A 26,048-nucleotide genomic window follows, 5' to 3' on the forward strand; every position below is an offset into this window, starting at 1 on the left:
CCTGACCTATTAAATGGGTTCTTCTTTCCCCAGCCCAAATCACTTCCAGGAAAGGACTTCTCCCCAAGGAGGTGCCGGGGGAGTTCAACAGAATCAAGCCCGCTGCTTCCATCCTGGAGGTCGGCTCGATCCGCTGCCCTGCTTCCTCCAAGTTAACCTACAACCGACCTAATGCCCAACCGACTTCCCCACCACCACCCGGGTTACAATCGGTTGCTCCAAAATTCAGCGCAACAGCAGGAGTGGCTAGTGCAAGTCAGATCCTGGTGTCTAAAATGGTTCGCTTGGTATTCCTGGTTCGCAGTTTAGGACTTGGTCCTCACTTCCTCAACAGCCCGCAGTGGCGTAGCGTGGGTTGTCAGCACCCGGGGCAAGGCAAGTAATTTGTGCTCCCTAACCCGTGGATTTGCGCCCCCTAACCCTAACCCCCAGATGTTGCGCCCGGTGCGGCCGGTCCCCCCTGCACCCCCCACGCTACGCCACTGACAGCCCGGATTAAAGAAATCCAGCGGACACTTTAGAGACAGGTCGAGAGGAGAGTTTGTTTGTGCGGCCCCTTTGGATGTAATAATATCCCCTTAAAGAGCCAGGCGCCCGTTTGCTGACGCTGTGTGTGTATATGCGTGAGTGAGAGAACGATTGGTATCTGCAATTCTCCTGGCTGATTTTAGATGTCCGTGTAATGTATTCCTGGCACGATCAGATGGCAGGGCATTTAGTTCTTTGCACCTTGGGATTTTAGTTGTGAGCTTTCCGTTTTCCTGTCTATTTCCACATACAGGTGAGAAGCGGCAGAATGGAGTTCATAGCCCCACTGGGGGGCTTCAGGCAGAGATCTCCCCGCCTGCCCAGGAAACTGCTTTATTGGTGACACGGGGGGGGGGGCGAATGGGGACGGAAGGAAAACGCGCTGGATCCTAAACTCTTCCCCCGCAGGCTAACAAAGAAAGCCAGAAATGGAGGCAGCCAACTGCCCTTTGGGCATAAAAGCGGTATACAAATTAATAATAATATCATCTTGCTGCAGATGCCACAGCTGCTATTTCACAACCCCTCTGCTTAAGCTATTATTGTCAGGTGATACTGAGCCAGGAGAGTATCTGCATCTTTCAGAGGGTCAGAGGATGAAGTACTGGCCCAAGTTTTCCTGTCGCTGCAGTGCTTTGTGGCAGGAGAAGCTGCACCTGGAGAAATTATCCCTTCTAGCCAACTCTTAAAGACCCTTAAGGCAAACCCTATTCGAGACGATCATCTCTTTTCCGGTGTGTGTTTATCGCAGCTTTTAAAATACACAACCCCCCGAACTTTTCCATGTTTGTTATTCACTGTCTCCAGGTTGTTCAATCCTCTTTCCCCTCTTCTGTGCGGTTCTGTCGGCTTCCCTCTTCGGGCCACCCGCAGGCTGCGTCTCCCAGCTTCTGGGTCGTTGTGTTTTATTGCGTCATGTCGTGTGTCGTTATGACACAATGCCAGCGTCCGGTGGGGCTTCGATTGGAAGCGGATGGGAGAAGCGGGGAAGTCATTTGTCCGTTTCTCTCCGAACTATTCCCTAGTGCCTCTCCAATGAAAACCCATTCCAGGTAGGATAAATGGAGTGGAATGAAGTTTTTGGGAAAGGAGCAAGGTAGGGAATTTGGGCTCTAACGAGGTAAACGCTGCAAAATCGGGGGACAATCCGTTTGTTTAGAGTCTGTCTCTGTCCCTCATTCGGTTTTGCTCTGGAGATTCTGCATCGCGGGATTTGAGCGTGGGTGTTTTGCGCATTCTCTCTGCTACAATCCTTACACCGAGTCAATTGTTTTCTTTCTTTCCCAATCTCTCTCTCTGTCTCTCTGTCTCTCTCTCTCCGCTGTGTCTTTGGTTTCAGGCTGAGACAGGAATGTTCCAGTTGGTCAAACAGCTTCTTTCCTTCTTCTACCTATTTGACAGCCCCCACTCCCTTTTCAAACTGGGTAAAATCACTTCAGCAGCAGAACCGAGGACCCTAAAATGACCCAGACCACCGGCAGCAGCAGCAGCAGCGGACCTACCGAATTATGTTCTACTTTTTAAAGAGCTCACACACCCAGCTTTTAAAATGGCGCGTAATCCAATAATGTATTGCGAAGGACTCTTGATCCGGATCAACCATTTAAAACATCCTAACTACAATTTAGTGTCCACAGGTATAAAGTGTTGTAAGAGGTCTGGTTTCTCCCACTTGGTAGTATGTGGAATAGTAATTGGATAGCATTAGTATGTTGGATAGTATGTGGAAAAGGAAAAGCCTCATCCTCGATCAGTACAGAAACAAGAGGCGAAAGCTCTTCTGAATTAGTGCAAAGTAGCAGGATAGGATCTTGCAGGTTCCTATGAATGCAGTATCCGCCCCCGCCCCCATAGGATCAACTGTAGCGCATAGATTGGGGACTAGCGATTGCATTTTTTGTATTGTCCAAATGCAGGAAATTCAAACTTCCCCCCATCCCACCCTCCATTTCCTGATCCGCGGATCGGGCTCCTCGCCTCCAGGGCAGTTCGCAGATTCCGCTCGGTTGAAGCGGCGCTAAATTTCCCGCAGACATCAGTAGGGGGCGCGCTAGCGGGCAACTGAGAGAAGATAAGATTGCTCACTTGCTGCTTAAAAAAACACACCCGCTAACAGCACGTGGAAAATACAGGGAGAGGAAGGGGGGCGTGGTAAGAAGAGGGCTTGATGTACAGTTCTAAGGGCCCGCCTTCCTCTGATTTTTTTTTTTTAAGGAAAGGTTATTGCTGGTTAATTAATAAAAAACGATCTGGGTCGACCATCTTTCCCCGGTGTGCTGAATAGACCGGCTAGCTGGCTGCTTACGCATCCTCGCCTGTCTGTGTCATCCGAAGGACCCGTTTGGCCAGAGCAGATTTGGGAGATCGTAGAAAGCCAGGCACCCCCTTCCCCTCCCTCCCCCACTAGTTTAGCGCCAGCGCGTCCCCGGTGCTCCGGTTTCCAGCAACATCTCGCGCAATTGGCTGCGAGAGGAGGACGATTCCATCCGTGTAGTAAATGCTCCCCTTTGCTGAGATTAATCCGCTTCTTCTCAGACCCGATGTGCTCCCAGAACCTCGGCAGTGTGTGGACAGAGGTTTTGGCGCTTTTCTGCCGTAACATCGCTTAGCCCACGCCGAGCCCCATTAAAGGATCTCTGCTGGAATTATAGCGGGGGGGGGGGATAGCTCTCTCTCTCTCTCTGTATATATAAGCCAGCTGATTAAATCGACTGTTCCCGAAAAAAGAAAGCCACCAACTCATCGCGCCACAATAAATCAGGTACTCCCCTAAGGCGCACGACACTCCGGGGCAAATGGGTCGATCGCCTTCTCATGAAACCGCCCCCCCTCCAAAAAAACTGGGCAACTTTGCGCACGTGTGTTAGCCGGGGAACTGTCCAGCCTCTGGTAAACTCTCCCGGTGGAAGCCACGATCGCACCAATCGGGCTGGGCTCTAGTTTCCGAAAAAGGTGCCCTCTCTCCCGCCCACCTTGTGGGGCGACTGACAAGGGGGGTTCGCCCCTTTCCCGTACACTTGGGGAATATACTGTAATCTTGTGCCCATCCACAGAAGTTTTTCGGGATATGGGCAGCAGGTCTGTCTCTGTTGCGAGAGTGCTTCTCCGTCCGTCTGTCTGTCAGTCTGTCTTTGTGCCTCTGTGTGTCCACATCTTCTGAAGTTCTCCACTTCTCATCTTCCACGTCGCCCCGATTCCATCAAGAGCTGGCCAGCTCCCATCGCCTCCCCCGTTTATATCGTGCCACCTCTCCTAGACTGTTCCCTCTCTTGCGGGGACGAGGGTTACATGCTGCAGAGCTCCCCCAAAGTCTCCCACTGGGGTTCAGAGCAGAGGGCTCGCACGGCCCCAACCCCAGCTCGCTCGCAGCTTTCCGGGGGTGCCCTGCACTTTCTCCGCCCTCACAGCTCCTCCCGCTCACCTGCCACTCCAGCGAAGGTTTCCACTGCCTTTTTTATTGTTCAACTTCTGCCCTTATGCGCGCTGCGTAAAGAGACAGAAGGTTCCTAAACCTTTAGTGGAATCCTTAGGTGACCATCTCGAAAAGGGGTCCTCTCGTGGACAGTTATTTTATTATTTTTAAAGGATTGACAGACTGGGATCCAAGATCAGAATTTAAATCCAGCAAACCAGGAGAAGCCATTCCTTTTCCAAGGAGAAGCTACTTTTCTGTCGCGAGACTAGGCTGCCCAAGGGCCGGCGTGGACTTGCTCATGTTATCTGACGTTTGATGTGGCTGAAACCTCGCCCACCCACCACCGCGTTGCCCCCGGTTGCCCTTCTTTCCCAGATAAAGACTTTGCCGGACCCCCTTTAATCTAAAGCTTGTTCCGTCGTGTTAAAAAAGGTCATTCCCCCACCCTCACGCCATTGCAGAACAAACCCCACAGCAAATAAATGGAAAACTTTGCGGATCAGCCCCTATGCTTCTGACGCTACGAAGCCGTCAGAAAAATCAATAAGGTGTTTTGGGGGAGGGCGGGGTTTGCTACTTTGCAACTTCTCAGTCCTCCGGTTTGGTCCCCGAAAATGAAAATCTAGGTTCCTTCCCTGCATAAGACTTTGCCAAAGGACACGGTTGCCCCTGCAGTGCTGCTATCCAGAGAGACTGAATACCGCCCTAAATCCTTTTTTTTTTTACACGGGCGGATTTCGAAATTTTAGGTGAGGGGGCTGACTAGGGTAGATTGCTGAGCAATGGAGCAATCGACCCTCCCCCCCCCCCTTTACTCTCACACACCGCCTGCATGCAAGGGGGGGATTAAATCGAAACCCCTTCTCCCCCGCCTCCCTAACATTCTCTCCGTTTCCCCTCCCCCGCTTTTCCCGCCCCTCGACGGCGCCGAGCCAATCCCCGGGCCGCTTTTCTCTTTGACAGGCAGCGAGCTCCCCGCCCCTCCCGTGACGTCCCTGCGATGATTTGCATGAGTTGCGCTGCTGCAAGAGGCTGGAGCTCAGTTGTCTGGGAAGGCGAAGCAAGCGGAGAGAGCCGGAGAGCGCTGTCTGACTGCAAGACACCCCAGCCCTAGGGTTCCCCCCGCCCGATCTCACGCTCCCCTCCTCCACCCACCCAGCCCCCACTACCCAAAATGGAGCTGCCGACGGTGGGCGAGCATGTCTTTGCGGTGGAGAGCATCGAAAAGAAGCGTATCCGGAAGGTGAGCGAGCGACGGTCCTTGCAGCTCCAGGGTGGAGAGCGGAGAGGGGAGGGCTGCTGGTCTGCAGACTGCGTGGTGGGGGGAATCTTTCAGGAGACTGACGTCTTTTATTCCTCCCCCCTCCCCTTATTTTTTTTGCAGGGCCGAGTGGAGTATCTGGTCAAATGGAGAGGATGGTCCTCCAAGTAAGTCCTGGGGAAGGGCGACGGGGGAACCTTCGAGCGGGCTGCAGAGTCTTCTGGCTTGACTGCCTGCTAATGCACTCCGCTTGCATGCTCCAGCAATCCGGAAAATGCCTCGGTTGTTGTGTTTTTTTTAACGCATGCATAAAAAGGAGGGAGGACGTGCATGCAATTTGGGGGGGGGGCAGCCTAGAGAAACGAGGCAAAGCGGTGCAGAGCCAGCAGCTTCAGAGAGAGAGAGAGAGAGAGAGAAGGCAAAGGCGGCGACTGATGTTCAGCAGTTGCAGAAAATGGCTCCTTTGGAAAGCAGGCTCCATATTGCAGAACCGAGCAGACCCGAGATCGAGGAAGAGAAGGGAGGGCGAGAGAAGGAGAAGGGGGAGGACCCCCACAAATAAATAAATAATACATTGAATAGGATCCGATTTAAATTCTCGAATCTGGCCCGAGAGGGAGAGAGACCCGGGGGAAGGCGGCCACTCACTGTCACCAGGGTGCTGCCTTACTGGCTGGGAGGGGACTGCGATTGAACTTGACCGTCCCTCGGTCCGTGCTGCTGGATCAGAGGAGACGTGCGGGAGCTGGGAAGCTCCTTGGGGGTCTGGATGACAGAGCCTGCGAGGAGGGGGCGGGAAAGGCGCTGGAACTGGGTAGGATGCCGAGACGGCGGAGGGGGCAGATTTGGAAAGGGGGGGTGGGCTTTTGGCCAGCCGCCGCATGCATGGCATTCCTCCGGAATAATAACCGCGCTAAATAAACAAGATTCTCTGCTCCGCCCGCCCAGTCTACAGCCCCTCCGCCCATCCCCCAGTTCCCTGTAGCGGCTGGAGTCCTGAATGCGCACTTTGAAATCTGTCTTGGGAAGCCGGAGGGGGGCGGCGGCTAACTTGGCCAGTCTCTAAAATGGCCCCTTAACATGCAACTTGGTGTGTGTGTGTGTGTGTCTGTGCTTAAGAACTCCCATCGAGAACTACAAATGTGAATTATTGCACTATATAGCTAAGTGGTGTGCATTTAAAATAAATAAAAACCTCCTTTCATTTCCTTTGCAAGGTATAACACGTGGGAGCCGGAGGAAAACATCCTGGATCCCAGGCTCTTAATCGCCTTTCAGAACAGGTGAGAGCCTATGGAGCAAAGGGGATGTCTGTTTTTCTGCCTGTCTGTCCGTGTCAGGAGCTGTACAACCAGATCCATTTTCGGTGGACGGGTGGGGAGCCTAGAAACAGCCACTGCTTTTGCGCGGGAGGTGGGTAGTCCCGGGGCGGGCCGCGGAGTGCCGAGGACCTTTCCTTTGCTGCTGCTGCAGTAGTACAGGTCGCAGGGAGCGTGGCAGCCTTGTGCAAGCGGCGCTGCGCGTGACGGAACTCCGCTTTAACCCCTTCGCCGCTGCAGCGCAGGGACTTCCTTTCCGGACGACGCTCGAGTTGCCTTGCCTCGGTCGTTGCAAGGTGGTGCTGCTGGCACGTGACGGAAGGGAGAGGCGGCGGGTGTGCGCGCTGCTTGCCAGCTCGGCCGCTTTTGCGCTTGGCATTTTCTGAGAGCCTGCCTGGGGAGACTCGCTGCTGCGGAAACCTCTCGCAGAGAGCCCCTCCCACGTATGTGGCTTGTGTGGCTGCAAAATGCAGCTCTCGTCGAGCCCTGGCTGCCTCAGCGGGAGATTGGGTCGATCCCAGTGCATACGGCGCTGCTGCTGCTGCTGCAGCTGCAATAGGCTTGGCTTTTTGCGTGCGACTCGTTTCCCTTAGGATTTTGACGCAAACCGAAGTGTAAACTTGGGGAATAGGAGGCGACGTCTTGCACTTGCACCCCCCCACACACACCACAGTCACCATTCGATGCGTTTGCCAAGCTGCCCTAAGCTTGAGGACTCTGGGCCTTGCAGGATATGGGGGGCGGCGGAGAAAGAGAGGTTGCTTCTCCAGGTGTCTGAACTGCACACCTTGGAAACGTCGCCAGTTGAGGGCTTCGCGTTGCCCCTGCTCCGCTCCGGCCAGCCCCTGGTGGGGGCGGCACCTCCTCGGGCTCCGCCCCTCCCTTTCCCGCGTTCGATCGATAATTTGGTTACTTCGCGGTTCGGGTGCCTGGAGCACGTTCTCCCCTCCCTCTTCAGTCCATGAGTGGCCTCCGAGGCAGCGGTGGGGGGAAGGGGCGCATTATGTGAATCCTAATGAGGTGATTAGCATCCAGGGCAGTTCCTGCTTTCCTGCCGCGTTGTGTGTGTTTGGTTTCGTGACTCCCATCTCTTCTGCAGGCAGCGGGTGGGATGGGTGGGACGTTGGCTGCTGGTTACCCAAACACCTACAGCCTGGGGGAAATGAGTGCAAGGAGGGTGGGGACTTGCCTGGACTCCCCCCTGGGATGGGCTTTGTTTAGGATTTGCTGTCAGCACCCAGATGTTTTTGCCATTACACAAGATCTCCCTTAACTGCCAGTGCACATTTGCTCCTTTCTACACTGTCCTTGCAGATTGCTAATTTTATGGGTGGTTTCTTAAGATAAGCAAAAAGGGACCCAGTAAAGAATGTCTCCTGTGGCAGGGAGAGGAGTGTGAGCAGAAAGAAAAGCTTAAAAGTTGGCAGTCATTGTTACCACCCAGGTTCTCCTAACCATGTTTATTCAGAAGTAAGCCCCTTCCCCATGGTTTTCAGTGAGTTTTTATGACCTATCTATAAGCAAAACCTTAGGTGTGTTTCGTTGGAAATAAACTCAGCTTAGAGTGTGATTTTACTTTTCTTGGAATAAGCCCCATCAAACTAGAGGAAACCTACTTTTGAATACTCATTGATAGGATTGGACTGTTGTCTACATAGGGCTTGCTTTCTCCCAAATGTTCTTAGAATTGCAGCATCTGTATTTGTTTTGACATTTTAAAATTAAAACTCCCAAAATGGTGGGTTAGTTGGCAAACCAAGATAAAGCAGCCTTGGAAAAGATATATGTTTCAGCCCCATTTAAAGTGCTAAAATGGCCCCCTGAGACACTTGGCCATAGTAATTCAATGACTTGTTTTGTTGTAAAATATCAGATTGGCTGGTTTCAAAAGCTATTGCGTTTCTATGCCTTTTTGCATGGTTGCAGAAAATGCTGGTCTCCATGAGAACTAGATTTTTATTTATTTACTTGTCTATGAATTCCTAGATCTTGATAATTTCTTGGGGATAGAGATGCAGGGCATTTTCATGTACTGCACTAACTGCAATCCCATACATGTATATTCAAGAGTAAATCCGACTGAATTTGATAGAACTCATTCCCTGGAAAGTGTGCAGGGTTGCATACTAACTTGGAGGGAGTGTTTCTTATGCCCATATTGGGTTACTCTGTGTATTCTGGGTTATTGTTTTTTAACTTGTTCTTCCACTTGTTACTCTGCCTTAGCATTTACATGTGCAAAGCATGAAAGGTGTTTTTTCGGTGCTGTGTGAAATTTTCTCCCACCCTTTGCGTGTCTGTGCATTTCGCCCCTCTCCGCTGGAATAACTGATACCCTGTAGGGGCTCGAGGCAGCAGTGCTTGCTGGCTTGTGTTAATTCCCGTGACCTTTTAGCATTTTGTCTTGTTGCCTTTAGTGCTGTAGCCTCCTGCTGCTCTGCAGTAAAAATGCTGCCTAGCTCTGTGATTCCTTACTTAAAAGTCCCACTGTGCTCAGTGTGGCTTACTCCCAAGTAAGAGTGCTTAGGATTGCAGCCTTAATCTTGTGTTCACGGTTAACCTGCATGGTAAAGGACATTTTTCTCTCCCTTGTCCTCTTTGGTGTGTTGTTGGAAGAGAGGTTTCCTAATTGCATCGCTATTGATTTTTATATCTCTTCAGGGAGAGGCAGGAGCAACTTATGGGGTACCGCAAACGAGGACCAAAACCAAAGCCATTGGTGGTTCAGGTAAATCCAATCAGTTCCTCTGCTTTCTACTCTCCTAGCTTTCAAAGTGAGATAAGTTAGTAACAGTAGATCTAGCCAAATCCTGAAATGGGAATCTTGCTGAGCAAGCTGATTTTTTTAAAAGGCTTTCTGAACGTCTGTTCTGTTTTTGTTTAATTAATAAATATCCACTTCCTTGTCTGGTGCCTTTCCCAGGGGAAGAGAATTGCATCTTGGTTTCATCATGCTCTGGGAGACAGCGTGTTTGTACGTACACACACACACACACACACACACACGCGCCTTGTTAACTGTAAATAACAGGGGAAGCCCTGGCCATCCTGTGACTTCATAGGTCCTTTTGCCAGCATGTGTGGAATATATTCTGAGAAGGCCCAGCAAATGTGGTCTCTGTCGTGGGTGACCATGACTGAGCCCTCTGTGTCCCGCAAAAGAGATTTATTGGTGGAGTCTTTGAATCAGCAGAAGGAGAATTCTTAGGTCTTCTCTTCCACCTTGCATTCTGTGTTTGGTAGCCCAGTTGGCTGTGAAATGCACTTCCTGCTTCACTTGCGGAGACCTACAATGCAAGATGCCTGTGCCTTGCCAAGAAGTATGTAACTGGAGCCAAGGAGTGCTGTTCACAGCAGCTTCGTCCCTGCCCCAGCCTGTCCCGATTTCCACATATGTTTCTTAGACATCCTTTCCCCCTTGTGCTCCAAAGGACCATTGACTAAAAGAATGTCGCCTCTAATTTCAACTTTATCTCAGCCAGTTTTGGGAAAGGTGGGATGAGGTTGTTGGACTAGGCATTTTAGAACAGGGTTTCCCCAAACTTGGGTCTCCAGCTGTTTTTGGACTACAACTCCCATCATCCCTAGCTAGCAGGGCCAGTGGTCAGGGATGATGGGATTTGTAGTCCAAAAAGAGCATCCTTTAAAAACTATTGCTGTTAAAAGTTCTGGGTCTTATAGGATCTGTTTCTATAGGCTTGTAAAATGTGCTGCCCTCCTCTCTCTTTCAAAGCCCTTAATGGACTGTTTTCCCCCACCCCCTCCCTGCTCCTCCTCCTTGCAGCTGCCATCCTTTGCACGCCGTTCCAATGTCCTCACTGGCCTCCAAGACCCTGCCGTGGAAAACAGGCCCAAGCTGGACCTGGGCAGCTCCGGCAAAAGCCAGCAGCACCAGTACGAACTCAACAGCAAGAAGCACCACCAGTACCAGCCCAACGGCAAGGAGAGCAACATCAAGTCTCACGGCAAAGGGAAGTACTACTACCAGCTGAACAGCAAGAAACACCACCACTACCAGCCTGACCCCAAGATGTACGAGCCCCATTACCAGCCCGGCAGCAAGGAGCCTCAGCAAGGGCAGGCCTGCTTGGACCACAGCAAGAGCCCCTTGATGTCCCACATGGACAAATGGTCTCATGGCTCAGCCAAGAGCCTGCTGAACCCTGTGAAGAACCTGGGGGGTGCCGAAGGGAAGAACGGCGCAGAGAAGAACCTTTCCAGCGGCACGGGGCCGCCCCCACCGCCCCCTCCCCGGGACGGCGTGACCAGCAATGGAATTGGCGGCAAGATGAAGATCGTCAAGAACAAGAACAAGAATGGCCGCATTGTGATTGTCATGAGCAAGTACATGGAGAACGGCATGCAGGCCGTGAAGATCAAATCTGGAGAAGCGCCCAAGAAGCGGGTGGCTGAGGACAGGACTGCTAAGAGGGGAGCCTCTGAGGAGAGGCAGGAGTCGTGGAAAAAGCCCGGGGCGGAGAGATGGCTGGGCAGCGACCCCCAAGGGAAATCGGGGGCAGAGGCAAGTAAAATGCCTGCCGAGCATGGGACCAACTGCCAAAAGACTACAGCCTCTAGCAAAGAGCCGCCCATTCCTGAACAGCAACCCCTTCAGCTCACCACCAAGCCCAACCTTGCCCCGTGGTCCCTGGACTCCAGGCCGCAGGAACAGAACTCTGCTGCCGCTGCGTCATGCGTGGGGCTGAACCTCTCGCCCAGTTGCGGTGGGTCGCGCAAGCGCTGCCTCTCCGAACCCCACAGGGACAAGGAGGGCGGCAAGAAGCGCCTCACTTCCCGGAGCATCAGCGCTCCCACTTGCCTCAGCCCTCCTACCCCAGAGAGACCCGAGGCCCGAGCGCTTCCTGCCTCCCAGCCCGAGGTCATTCTGCTGGACTCGGACTTGGACGAGCCCATAGACTTGCGGTGCGTCAAGGTGCGGGGGGACAGTGATTCCGGCCTGGTGCACATTAAGCCAGAGACTTTGCCGGCGCCGGCTGACCCGCCGGCACCAGAGCCTCCGAAACCGGTGGAACACTTTGAGGTGGAGGAAGAAGAGGAGGAGGAGGAGCCCGCACAGGAGTTCAAGCCTTTCTTTGGGAATATAATAATAACGGATGTGACGGCGAACTGCCTGACTGTGACCTTTAAGGAATATGTGACAGTGTGAGGAGGCACAGGCTGCGGCCCTCTCCCTGGGCAGCCTGACACATGACCCCCTCATCCCTCCTCCTCCTCCTCTAAGGTATTGTTCTGCCCGGAGAGTAACTCTATGGTGCCACCCGCCCAAGATCAGAAGTGGCCCAAGACCCCTGCCACGCCCCAGAAGAAGGGAGGGTGGGGTGCGGCGGTTCTCCTTCGCTAGAGGGTGGTCTTCCATCTTGGTTGGTTCCTTCGCTAGAGGGGGGGGGCCATCTCCACCTTCCCTGGGCCTCGTGCACCAGGAAGTAGTCAGGGTGGCGGCTTCCCAGTTAACTTGACGGGAGAGTTACATAGTATTATATTTTAACAGTGCTAACTTGTCGAGTCGTTCTTGCTCCCGTTTGTATGTGGTGTTGCTGAAAATGTATTGTTTGAGCTGAAGGCAGCCCCCCTCCCCTCCAAGGTGGGCCACGCAATTATATTTATTTGTAGGTATTTATATAATGAAATATTAAGAAAAGACTAGATTTATGGAGTTTCCCTAGATTTGCCCTATATATATATATAATTATATTAAATACATATATTATATATATATTAAAAGCTATATCAGAATATTTTCATTTTCGTCCCTTTTTAAAAGCCACTTCTGGTTTTTCGTCCCCCCGCCCCCCTACTTTTCCTTTTCATAAAACTGCAGGACCATCCCTTTTCCTCTGGTATATATTTTTTGATACTGTGTCCAACGCATTCTTGTTTTCAGTGTGCAAAAAAAAAAAAGTTAATAATAATAATCATTATCTAAAGCTAAACAAGCTATTATAGAAACTGCTGCTACTAGAAATGTCTAAACTATAAGCTTCCAATTATTATGAATTGCTTGAATGTAAATATTAAATGGATATGTTGAAAGTGCATTTGATGTTCTGCAGCTAGCCTAGGGTCTGGCTTGCAAAGACTAGCTGGAAAGTGGGGAGGAGCGAGGGCCTGGAGACCTGATGGGCACCTGTTGCTCTTTGGGGGCTGTATGCCGAAGGAAGGAAAGAAAATTGTGTGTCATGCAGTCATTGCAAAGGATTATAAACCTTTCCAAAAACAACAGGAGGTTTTGAGTACATTTATTGCAACTTTGGTTGTCCTTGGGGGCCCTGTTATTGTGCATGCAATCTAAGCATATGTTGCTGTTTCGGGTCTCCGGTCATAATTTGCAGGGGGTACTTTGGCTGCAATAGGTTCTCCATTCTTGGATTAGATGACCTCTGGAATTCTTTCTCACTCGCTAGCTGAGAGCCAACAAAGGAAGCACTTGAATGCGATGGGCAAGCTTCTGCTCTGCTTTAGTTTTCAGATGATTTCAGTTCTTAAATGGTGCGGAACAGAGCGAGGTGCCAAAAGCTGTCATGCCTGACATGTATGATCAACCAACTAGCACATATGTAATTGGTTGTAAAAAAAAAAAAAAGACCTACACAGAGGCTGCTCCTTCGATAGCATCAAAACATGGATTCCCAGCCCCCGGCGCCATAAAGGTCAGGTGTAACTTCTTAAGAAATGCTGGATAGAATAAACAATTGGAGTACGATGATAGCAAGAAAATGTTGCTCTCATTCTGTCTCCCACACACTTCCTCCATAGGAGAATTATGTTCCTTAAGAGGCAGGCTGTCCGTTTCCAAGAGTTGCATGAATTTATTTGGCATTCACCATCTTCAGATTGTAAGGTCCCTGTTAGGACTTGCACAAAATGTTTACATGGATGAGCCTCAGCAGAACTTCCTCCCCAGTCAGCCATAGCAGTCTCTTAGGGCGCTCGCCATAAAACAGTCAAAATGACTTTCTGCCCTACCTTGGCATGTCATGAGAGAACATGGCAAAGTGAGTGGACTTTTGTCAACTTGCCACGTTAACCAGAAAGGTAGATTGCCAGACTGATACTTCCAAAAGAATGCAGTTGTGCTAGTGTAAATTGTGCTGACTGTCATTCTGTGAAGCTTTAGTTTTCAGGATTAAGTCATGATCCTAGAAATAAAGGACTGTCTTCCTTCCCCTTCCCCGCCGAAAATAAAAGTCCACCTGGAAGAGCCTTCCCCAGCTTTTGCTGCCCTCCAAATGTTGCTGGTCTATAACTCCCATCCCTGACAATTGATGGCCAGCTGGGGCCGATGAAAGTTGTAGTCAAAAACATCTGGAGGGCAAAAGTACAGGGAAGGCTGACCTGAAAAGTGTGCTGACTTTGCCTTCTGATATCTCAAAACACATTTGAGATTGGGTTGTTCTTTCTGTTTTCATTATGTATTTTGTGCTTTTATATTGTGCTTTTATGTTGTGAACCACCTGGAGACCTGCAGGTATAGGGCAGTACAGTCGTACCTTGGTTATCAAACAACCTGGAAATTGGACGTTTTGGCTCCCAAATCCTGCAAACCCAGAAATGTTTGTTCCGGTTTGCGAATGTTCTTTTGGAACCTGGATGTCTGATGGGGCTTCCGCAGCTTCTGATTGGTTGCAGGAGCTACCTGTAGCCAACCAGAAGCTGCAGTTTGGTTTTCGAATGTTTTGGAAATCAAACGGTCTTCCGGAATGGATTCTGTTTGGCTTCCAAAGTACAACTGTATACAAATTAACACATAACAAAATAATAATAATCATTAATAATAAAAGATCTGTGCGGCAAAAGAACAGGGAAGGCTAACCTAGGAACAATGCTGGCTTTGCCTTTCAATATCTCAAAGCCCAAGTGGAATACAGAAATCTGTCCTAGAGTCAAATGGTCCAGTTCAGCACTGTTTACACTGAGAGCCAGCAGCTTTCCAGGGTCTCGAGAGTCTCATCTGGACTTGCAATGCCAGGGATTCAACATAGGAGCTTTGACATACAAACCTGTTGTTCCTTCCACTGAGCTATGCGGCACCTAGAGGCCCGTATTAGCAGATCTGAGCTTCAGGAAGTGCAAGATGTAAGGATAGGAATCTGAATTCTGTTCAGGCTACTAAGCTTTAATTGAAAGGTGCCGGACTACTGGATGCTGTAGCTGAGATTCCTGCATTGCAGGAGGTCGAACTAAATGACCCTTCGGGTCCCTTTCAACTCTTACCATCCTATGATTCTGTATCCTGTGCCCATCCTTCTACGCCTCTGCTGCCACTGCTTGAAGAACTCTTTGAAAGCTGGTTCTGTTATTTTTCTCAGCAATGCTGGTAATGGAGGGAAAGGTAGATTGGGTAGATTACACTTCATTGGGCCTTGGTCTCATCTTGTTGCCCTCCCTGCCCTCAATTAAATCTCACAGACAGGCCATTATTAGGAAGTGCATGCTTAAGGTGGACTGCTGTTGGAGTGGGAACAAATTGCTTCATGTGATTATACTAGTTATCTTCTGCATAAACAAAATATATATAGGCTACTACTAGGTAGAATCCTAAGTCACTGGGAGCGATTCCTGTTGAACTCAGGGCAATTTCTCAGTTAAGCTGCCATGGGGGTCAGGCTCTAGCCAAGCACCTATCTGAGAAGGAACTGAGGACTTTAGCCATGTCACAACATGGACAGCTGAACAAAGTCTATTTTTAAAAGCAAAATGCAGAAGTTAGAATAACAAATACAAAACCAACAGGGTGGCAGCTCCCATGGTATCAGTGGTTTTATTTGATTTATGGATTTTTTTGAAAGAAAAGGACTGCCTCTTACCGCCCCCCCCCAAATGCTTTACAGCTTTTAAAAAAAACACAATCTCCATTCTTTCTACACAGACATCTTGCTAAATATTAATCAACTGTATTCTAGGAATGCATTTGGGCTGCTGTAATAAAAACTCTCAATATTGCGAATGGATTTCTTCCAGTGAGAAATTGTGAAATCTTGGATGGAAAAAGCTTGAAGAAAATGCTTACTTTTTCAAGGAAAATGCTGTGTCCCCACCCACTCCTCAAGAATCTCTTCATTCCTTTGTTAAGAGTGAATACGGAAATTTGGCTCAGGCTGTTTTTGTTTAGCTTTTGAGGTTTTTTTGAAAACCGGAAAGGCAAAACATATTTTATCAGCTGCCCACTGTAGAGGGCCACCTATGGATTTTGTCTTATAGGTGACTGTGTGAACAAGTCGGGGGGCCCTTCTTACCTTTGTCTTGTTACCTTTGTCTAAAACAAAAATATTTTTAAAGTAGAAAAACTTGTGAAGAATAACTTGGCCATCATAGCTCAGGCACTGAGCCACACTTCCTGTATCACACAAACATGTCAGTGGTTATGAGATGAATCTTCCTGTTCCTCTAGTAAACTTAATTATATTTAATAACTTTAATCATTGGTGGTTAGCAATTAATGCAAAATGCATTATCACTAGCATATTAAAAACAACTTAATTGCAACTTGTTACTAGCTATTGGCAAGCCCATGCTTCTTGCAGATTTCTCCCCACCCTGCTCCTGCCCCAAATCTGACAACTGTCCTGGATAGAGAAGCCTCTAGAGTGCTGAGCTTTTTGACGGAGCATCTGGGGGTGTTTTGAGGAACACCATTTCCTGCTAGCTGTATCTTGCATTGAAAGTACACAAGTAGCTGGCAGCTTCAGGTGCAGCTGATTTAGTAAGCCGACAAAACGGATGGGGCCTATCCGCTCTTCAAATAGCCAGGGGAAGAGGATGTATTTTTAGTGTGCAAGGTTTGCTGTTGAGCTTCGCTCAGTGGCAGCTGGAGTTTCGTGACTGCAGAAGTGCTGTGTAATTCATGACACACACGGCAGATTGGGAGGTACGGTGGCTCGTTGGATTCCTAACAGAGCGTAGGCTGGCTTTGAAAGCTAGAGGCCCCTTTTAGATGTCATAAATGTTCCTTCCACTGACCTACTGTTGCTTTCCTTACACTTGGCTCTTCCTTTGCGAAGCTCAGAGTTGGTTTCGTGGGCTCTTGGCTACATACCCACACTGATCAGACTGAGACACCAATGCAAAACATTTCTGCAAGTGTATTTGTGGAACTGGTAGAATTGTTCAGCCCAGATACCGAGGTCCACCTCTGAGGGCCTTATGGTGGTTCCCTCACTGCGAGAAGTGAAGTTACAGGGAACCAGGCAGAGGGCCTTCTTGGTAGTGGCGCCTGCCCTGTGGAATGGCCTCCTAATCAGGTGTCAAGGAGATAAAAGAACTACACCACTTTTAGAAGACATCTGAAGGCAGCCCTGTATTGGGGAAGTTTTTAAATGTTTGATATTTGATTATGTTTTCATATGTGCTGGAAGCCACTCAGAGTAGCTGGGGAAACCCAGGCAGGTGGACGGGTGGTGGTTGTTATTATTATATTAATTCCAAATTTAAACACTGCTTTTGTCGGTGAGGTATATGCATTTAATCTGCTTAAGAAGGATCCAAGGCTTATAGAATTTTCTTCATAGGAAAGAGTGACCCGATGGTGAAAGATTGGCTCCTTGAGAGTCCTGAGCAACCTTTCTCAACCTGCGGCCATCCAGATGTTTTGGTTTATTGTTCTCATCAGTCCCGGCCAATGCAGAGGGCAGCAGACTGGGGAAATCATCATAAATGTGTAGTTCTGTACAAGCGCACAGGGCTCATGGAAGGTTCCAGTGAAATGCAGCCTGTCTCCCAGCTGCTGACAAAAGTCAAAAGGGCCCCATACCTAAGTGTGTAAAAGCTTCCTTCACAGTGGATGGGTGTAGGTGTATGTATTGTAATCCTTGCAGCATTAGCTGCAAGCCCTGCTGCCTGTGACCTTGAACAGAGCCTGTGACCTTGAAGAGACTAGGCGGATGCAGGGGATAGCTGCTTCTCTGGAAGCAGGTTTGTTTTGATTTCTTGGTTTGTCGGCTGCTTTCCCCCTCCCCACCAAGCAGATCAAAGCAGCATCCGGTGATCAAAACGTATAAAGAGCACAAAATAATTAATATCGTAGCCATCCAATTAGACAGCCAGACCCAGATATTAGTCTGCCATGCATTTGAAGGGGCGGTCTATGCAGCAGTACAGAAAGGAGGAATTCTGCTCCAACATTACACATCTTGAGCAGCTTCTTCTGCAATGTATGGGACTGCTTTGAATGGGGGGGGGTATTCTCCCTCCCTCCCCAGCTGTGTGATGTAAACAGAAGTAAATGCCAAGGGCATTCCTCCTTGGTCTCTGGCTCTCGTTTCTGGCACTTCCTCTCCTTCCCAAGTGAAATAGTGGATTATCTGTCCAAACATATTTTCTCCTACAAATATTTGTGCAACAGACTTGACAGAATGTTGGAATTCTGTTTTCTGCACTAGCATTTTAGCATCCAAAATTCTAATGTTTGGGCTGTTCTTGACAGTCACAAAATGTGTATAAATTACTAACCTTGGTTTATGTATTTATCAAATTTCCAACTGTCACAGTTGCCAGCCTTCCCCCCCCCCTTTTATCATTTTATTTATTTATTGCTGCCCTTGTGCCTTTTAACAGCAATGTGGCACGTAGAAGTCTTGCAAAAGAGCTCTTTTCAGATAAAATGATGGAACTGAAAGGAAATATTTAACCTTATTTCAATGGCAAAGGAATCTAAATTCTTGCTTGTGAGAATTATGTTAAAGTGGTTAATTCGGTGTTGCAATTGTTTTTGCAGTTGTTTTTTGCCAAGTGAGGCTTGTACAACTTGGGAGTTGGCAAAACTGAAGCACTTCAATGCCTTTCCCAAGCATCAGTGCTTAAAAGGCAAGGTGCAATACTTGCCGAGTGCAAAATTTCACACTTGTTCTTGAAATCCATTTCACTTTAAGCTTAGAATCATAGCATTGTAGAGGTGGAAGCTCTACAAGGGTCATGCAGTCGAACCCCCTGCAATGCAGGAATCTCAACTAAATCATACATGACAGATGATGGCCGTCTTATTTGATCAGCTTGCTGCATTGTGGGGATAGAAGCCAGCCAGCACATTTGCACATTTTAGTTTGAAACTGGGCTGACCAAGTCTCTGGTTTCATTTGGGTCTTCAGACACTAATGAGAGGAACCACCCTGGATTCACATATTCCACCCGTAACGAAAACCATCAGAACTCCCTTCTCCTTGAAACACAGTATGAAGAAAAGCAATAGTTGCTTAAGTGAGATCGTACTCAGTTAAGAACAGTGCTGGCAATATAAATTAGCAGAGAGCCTCATTTAGCCAAGTTGATGGGTCTAAAACACGATACGGCATTTGTTACGATGCACCTGGAACAAGCCTGACATGTTAATATAACCAAAATAGCAGGATCCAGATTTTTCACATCTTTAGGTTTGTTTTCTAACCATCTTAGGCTCTTTATTTAGCCCTGCTTTCTTTCTGTAAAGGAAAACACCAGTATGTATGGATAATGCCCTGGTTTTTGCCTTCTTCTTCTTCTTCTTCTTCTTCTTCTTCTTCTTCTTCTTCTTCTTCTTCTTCTTCTTCTTCTTCTTCTTCTTCTTCTTCTTCATTGGATTTATATACCGCCCTATACCTGAAGGTCTCAGGGCGGTTCTCTCCTCTGTGCAGCCACCAAAACCCACTCCTCTATATGTCTTTCAAAGGTACAGGAGTCGTCCCACCTTTGTATCTGTTTACCCTAATGCCAGGGAGTTCCAATTGACTTGATTCTACTGGGGCCCTGAAACTGAAAGAACATAATTGCAGCAAGGCCTTCTTCCAGCATTTATGCAAAATAACAATGGACCCTGAAAGACTTGCCTATCAAGAATACAAGAGAGATCTGTGTTGTTTTTTTAATAGAAAAGGGGGGTGGGAGTTGTGCTCAAGCAAACTGGAGGATGAATGAACAGATTTGTTACTATCTCCAAAAACAACAGTTACCTCTTGGCCAAAATGGAAAACTTCCAAATCCAAACACCCACACTTGGGGATAATGTTCGGCTGGGGGTGGGAAGGAAGGCTTCAGATCTGCTTCAGATTTCCAGTCTCACTTGATTCCACAGAGAGAGATCTATGGCACTACAGTGGCTGTCACAGGTGAGTGGCAACAAACAATTGCATGCCCAAAGCAGAAGAGAATTGACATGGAGGAATGGAGTGGGCGGGAGGAGAGTCTCTGGCATTCCTTTTGTTATTTGGCCCAGGCAAATTAATGTCGGTTGTTTCATCCTGGAGGTTATAGCTCTCCTATGTTTCCTGTCTCAAACGAAGAAAAAGGAAATTCAATGTATTCTTCATAGATTGCAAATGTGTATAGCTATATTTAGCACACTGATTTCAAAGGAATTCAGGCATGCCTAATTCCTTTCTGGGTGGTACCCAGTCAGTGTACAGCAGGAATCATGCTTATGAATTGGCTTGGCTCCAGCATTTCCAGATTGTTCTTTCAAAGCCTCTAAAATGGCTAGGGAATCCATGGCCCTCCAGATGTTAATGGGCTCCATTTCCCATCAGTCTTAGCCAACATAGCCATTGGTCAAGGATGGTGGGAGTTGCAGTCCAACAACACCTAGAGGACCACAGTGGATATTTCTTTTTTTTTCTTAAATTTTTTTGAACCCCCCTCCACACAGACAATTTCCTACCCCCTCAAAGGAGGACTGAAATGCCCCCCCCCATACCAGAACCTCCTCAGTTTATTTAAGCTAATATCCACTGAGGGATGAAAACCACCAGCCTATCCTGTAACCCCCTGAGAAGCAACCTTGGTGGGGGGGACCCCTTGCCCCCATTCCCAGATTTCGAGGACCCCCCATCCATTTATGCTGAGATACTCCTCCTTCCCCTCCCATCCATGTAGCGCCAGACCCTCCTCCCCATTTCTCCTCCATGACCCCATCAATGCAGAAGGCCCCCCCCATTTTGAGGTCACCCCTCCTAATCCTCAGTGGATATTTCTGAAACCCCCTCTCTCCGTTACTGTCCTTCCCTCAAGATGAACACAACTCTTAATTTCTGCAGTCCTTGATTGATCTTCTCATGGAGGGCGTTGGTATTGCCCTTCTCAAGTAGGGTGTGGGAACTGTGTTAGTGGACCTTGCAAACTTCCATAGGCTCTGGGCAGCAGCAGTCCTTGTGGGGGATGCCTGTACCCAAGGCTTTTTGTCAGCCGGAGCTCAGTTCCAGCACCTCTCAGGTGGGTGCCATTGCCATTCCATCGTTTTCATTCGGATATCCCCCCCCCCAAGCCAAGGAACAGAGGGGAAAACATTTGCAGGCATATAGGGGTGACAGCTACTAGAAGCTGTTTTAGACTCTCTTGCAAGGAGACAAGTCTACTGCCAATATTAACTGCTTTCTTTGGATCACCTGAAACACATCCATGGATGTTTTGCAAACTGCCTCTGAAACCGCTCCCTTTCAAAAGGAGCTTTCCAGGTAAGCATAGAGTCTGCTGCTTGTGAAAGGAAGCCTAAAGCCCTCTTGGGCTCACAGAACAAATACCACTGTTCTTTTCAATCCTAGCTATTGCTTTTCATCATCATCTATTTATTTATGCCCCACCTTTTTCCCTGACAGTGACCCAAGGTGGATAATTGTATATAATTGTAGCTGGGCAACACTGGGGTGCCTTTGAGGAGGATCTAATAATAAAGGCCACTTAGAGTGTCGTCTTCCCTATTATTATAACAAATATTTTTCCTTTGCATTCACAACACTAACTCAGGAACAGCCTTTTCACTTTTTTTTGCTGACGATTCACAGAATATCTGACACCATGCTGCACGGCAGAAGGTTCAATGTCATTTCCAGCATTGATTAAAGAGCTGTGCAGATACATACAAATCCAGCAGAAGGCGTGTCTGCCCAGCACCTGTATGCTTGGAATGCAATTCTCAATCCAGAGTCTTTAGTTTCATTTCATAGACAAAGCCCCCCTGATAAGACAGGGTGATATCTCTGAATTGTCTCCTGCTTTCACCAATCCTAGTGGCTTAATTCTGAAGCACTTTAAAAAAGCAAGTGCCATGGAGGCCAGTGAAGCTCATTTCATATTGCCTGTGCTTAGGTTTGCAGCCTCCTTGTTTGTCATCTGAATATTTCAAGATCTTGAACATACTGGTAAAATCAACCTCTGTGTTAGGGGTGGGGAACCCTTCTCAGCCTGAGAGTTGGATTCGTATTTGACCAGCCCTCCAAGGACCAAGAGGGCAGAACCAAAGGCTAGGGGGATGGGGTCAAAGGCATGCATATGCGTTTTGGTAACTAGACTGTTGTCTGAAGTCTTCAAAGCACAAAGGGCTCTGTACCAGAAGACATTCAAAGCTTCCTGCTGCCAGTCTGAGGCCAGGTCCTAACATGGCTTTAGGAAAGACTTCAAAACCGTGTTTAAGATGAAACTCTGAACTAATCTATCTTCAACTATCAAAGCTGTCCGTCTTATCCCAGTGAAACACAGAGGACTTCGACAACCTTCCCTCAAGAAGTAAGTGGTAGAAACAATGCATGACCCCTCCAGAACCAAAATACTGATAAACTGGCCCAAAAGTAAGAGAAAAAGATGAACTTTTCAGTACTAATATAGGTTGTCAGAAGATGACAGGGTTTCCCAAACTTGGGTCTCCAGCTGTTTTTGGACCATATCATCCCTAGCTAGCAGGATCAGTGGTCAGGGATGATGGGAATTGTAGTCCAAAAACAAAGGGGACCCAAGTTTGGGAAGCTCTGTGCTATAACAAGTTTTGATGGCTCAAGAATTTCCATGATCAATAAAATAAAATTGGTCAACAAAAGTGTAACATTTTATTATGACATTTTAGTCTATGTTTTATGATTTTTTATTCTACAGTCTAGAGATTATGAAAGTCTGTATAAACAGGTAGTATAAGGTCAACAGAGAGGCTGGCCATCTTCGCCCACCAATTACCTAATCTGACCTTTGGAGTAATGAAGTGATGTGTCTGGGGATGATGGGAATCTTAGTCCAGCAACACCTAGAAGGCACTGTGTTGTTAACCCTTGTATTGACATGAGGTGCGGGGAACCTTTGACCTTCCAGATGTTCTCCACACCTGCATTACATTATTTTCCTGCCCTTCCTCTAAGGAGTTCAAACTAATGTGTACAGTGGTACGTCAGATTACAGATGCTTCAGGTTACAGACTCAGCTAACCCAGAAATAGTACCTCGGGTTAAGAACTTTGCTTCAGGATGAGAACAGAAATCATGCAGTGGCGGCACAACGGCGGCAGGAGGCCCCATTAGCTAAAGTGGTGCTTCAGGTTAAGAACAGCTTCACGTTAAGAATGGACCTCCAGAATGAATTAAGTTCTTAACCAGAGGTACCACTGTATTGTTTTTCCTGATCCTCTTTATTCTCACAACCACCCTGCAAGGTAAGTTAGGTTAGGGCCGAGTTAGGTTAGAGCGCCGAGTGAGCTTCACTGTTGAGTGTGGATTTGAGCACTGGACTCCCTGATCTTGACAGAACTCTTTAACAACTCTACCACACTCTATAATTTGAGTGGCAGCCTTGGCCTGTAGAAGGAAGGAATTTAGCTAACCCTATACTACATCTTCATGGGGACGCAGGTGGCGCTGTGGGTTAAAGCCTCAGCACCTAGGACTTGCCGATCGAAAGGTCGGCGGTTCGAATCCCTGCGGCGGGGTGCGCTCCCGCTGCTCGGTCCCAGCGCCTGCCAACCTAGCAGTTCGAAAGCACCTCCGGGTGCAAGTAGATAAATAGGGACCGCTTACCAGCGGGAAGGTAAACGGCGTTTCCGTGTGCGGCTCTGGCTCGCCAGAACAGCGATGTCACACTGGCCATGTGACCCGGAAGTGTCTCCGGACAGCGCTGGCCCCTGGCCTCTTAAGTGAGATGGGCGCACAACCCCAGAGTCTGGCAAGACTGGCCCGTACGGGCAGGGGTACCTTTACCTTTACCTATACTACATCTAGGATACATAAACATATTGCAGCACACATATGATGGATAGTGGAACCTCTTTTCTATCTTTCTTTTTAAGCTTTGGAGTTTGTTTACAATATTTAGTGGTACACTTAGCTATCCCAATGAGCTGTACTAGATCCTTTGCTTTCCATCCCAGATGAATCATGTCCTAATGCATGTTTCTCAAAGTCATTCTGCTCCTGATTTGATTGCCTATATATTCTGCAGGTTACAAAGGAGGGGAGGAAGGCATAAGAATATGCTGGACACAATTCTGCATCACTGTTTTGAAATGCATATGGCAGAATGTACTTTCTATCATATGCGGTGGACTTGTAAAAGAGTATTGGGAAATGATTCATAACGAATTGGAAAAAAAATGTTTAAAAGTAATTTAAAAAACAACAACCAGTGTCCTTTTAGTTGGGGATAATTACCCAGAGAAATACCCAGGTGTCAAAAAAGGTTTTTTATGTATCCCACGACTGTGGCCCGTGTTTTGTTAGCCCCTAAATGGAAAATGAGTGAAGTCCCAACTAAAGAAGAATGGCAACTTAAACTGATGGAATATGCACAGCTTGCAGACCTAACATATAGAATAAGAGAACAAGAAGAACATAGCTTTAGAGAAGATTGGAAAATGTTTATTGAATATATGGGGAAATTGTATATATTTGAAAATGTGGGCAGCATTAAGATATATACAACAGTGTAAATAAGTTTTGATGGATGTAATAATGGGATACCGAATGGTTTAGTTTATATAAAATATGCAGAGATTTGTGTTACGCAAACTGAACCATGGAAAGAGAAGAAGGGAAGGCATTGATATTTTAAGGTTGTTTAAATGAATATTCTAAAATGTAAAAGAGAAAATTTAATAAAAATTAGGGGTGGCAGGGAGGAGAAAGAAAAACAAATGACAACGGCTAAAAAGCTAAACAAGGAAATTTGGAATCCAGGATACAGTATGTCTTCAGAAACAACACTGAGGATTTTTAAAACAGTTTTCAGATCTGTGGTTTAGCACAGTCAAGGCAAATAGTAATAGGTGTGTACCTTGGAGAGATGAGTCCTTGTTCCTAGAAGCCCCAGATTTATTGTATGGATAATATCCTTGACTAAGGTACTATGCCCCATCTATTATGACCAGGCCAGTGGGAGAGGGGATATGAGCCTGCAACGGAACTTGCCATATCTCCACCATATGATATCAAGCGCTGGTGATGAAGATATATTCTGAACAAATAAATGTTATAATCTGAAAACGCAAACCAATATGATCAGTTCTAAAAGAGGCCCGTTCTTGGAATGTGGTTGCCACTGTGATTAAATGTAGAATGTCAAACAAGATCCATGTGTCAAGGTGTCCTTGGCTCCTGGAAGCTAGGAAGGAATGTAAAGAGGCACCTACATCCCAATTGTTCTGCTTCAAATGACTTCTGAAGTGCATTGATATAGTTGGAACATTGGCTTGACCCCATTTGGGAGCACTATTGTAGAGACACAGTAATGCTGCTGTTCAAGGTTGCTTTGCTATCAGCTTCTAAAAAGCAGAGTGGGTTTTCTTCCCTTGGGAAAATGAATACTCTCTCAAGAACCTGAAGAGGACCTGTTATTTTCTGCATTCCTTATTAAACCGTCTTGAATCCTTAGTAGGTTAGAAAAAGAAAAAGAAGCCATCCTATGACAACTTTCGCATCGTGCTGTCCTCCATTCTTCTCCGTGTCAAAGGCTCTTTGCTATATTCAGCATGAGTAGTTTACAAGAAGCAGAGGGACTCCTCTTCAAGGTTTCCTCTTCTTATTCCTGACATTGCCATTGTTATCTGTCTATGATGAAGCCTGTTGGTTTCATTACTGTATTATTATTTTTCCAGGGGCTACAAATGTCATTCCTCAGATGAGCTTAGAGGGCTGCAGTGGCTGCAGTGAAAGACAGCTTGTCTGCCAGGGCTGATCTCGGACGTTCCATGTCAGGGCCAAGCTACACATTACGTAGGAGAGCCATGATTGAATTTCTTTTTCCGTTAAGGAAGCTGCAGCAGGGACCTCTGAACCTGACCAGAGCAGGTGTTTGGGTGGGAGGGCATATTCAGTCTTTACCCGTGCCATTTACCTGATCTAAATTGCCCCTCCCTATGGGTCTAATATAAGGGATGCAGGTGGCGCTGTGAGTTAAACCACAGAGACTAGGACTTGCCGATCAGAAGGTCAGCAGTTTGAATCCCCGCTACAGGGTGAGCTCCCGTTGCTCGGTCCCTGCTCCTGTCAACCTAGAAGTTCGAAAGCACGTCAAAGTGCAAGTAGATAAATAGGTACCGCTCTGGCGGGAAGATAAACGGCGTTTCCATGTGCTGCTCTGGTTCACCAGAAGCGGCTTAGTCATGCTGGCCACATGACCCAGAAGCTGTACGCCGGCTCCCTCGGCGAGATGAGCGCCACAACCCCAGAGTCGGGCACGACTGAATCTAATGGTCAGGGGTCCCTTTACCTTTACCTTTATGGGTCTAATAGCAACCTGGGGTGGGGTGGAGTTGGGGGGAATAATTTAGATTGGGTGAAATGGCAAGCACAGC

General features: G+C 47.8%; 1 protein-coding gene across 2 annotated transcripts; it reads left to right on the top strand.

Moving 5' to 3' along the window:
• Positions 1–1,475: 1,475 nt before the first annotated feature.
• On the top strand, positions 1,476–12,761 carry CBX4 (chromobox 4). 2 transcript variants are annotated; one of them, XM_081900560.1, is made up of 6 exons: positions 1,491–1,624; positions 4,907–5,186; positions 5,328–5,371; positions 6,422–6,487; positions 9,185–9,251; positions 10,308–12,761. In XM_081900560.1, exons 2-6 carry the CDS (start codon positions 5,118–5,120, stop codon positions 11,688–11,690), a joined length of 1,629 nt encoding a protein of 542 aa, XP_081756686.1. In that variant the 5' UTR covers positions 1,491–1,624; positions 4,907–5,117; the 3' UTR covers positions 11,691–12,761. The 2 variants fall into 2 exon arrangements, with proteins under 2 accessions (XP_081756687.1, XP_081756686.1); XM_081900561.1 differs by lacking the exon at positions 4,907–5,186 and having other exon boundaries at positions 1,476–1,624.
• Positions 12,762–26,048: the final 13,287 nt, after the last annotated feature.

This window comes from Podarcis melisellensis, assembly GCF_964234715.1.
Source record: "Podarcis melisellensis genome assembly, chromosome: 2".
In the NCBI taxonomy this organism is placed as follows: domain Eukaryota; kingdom Metazoa; phylum Chordata; class Lepidosauria; order Squamata; family Lacertidae; genus Podarcis; species Podarcis melisellensis.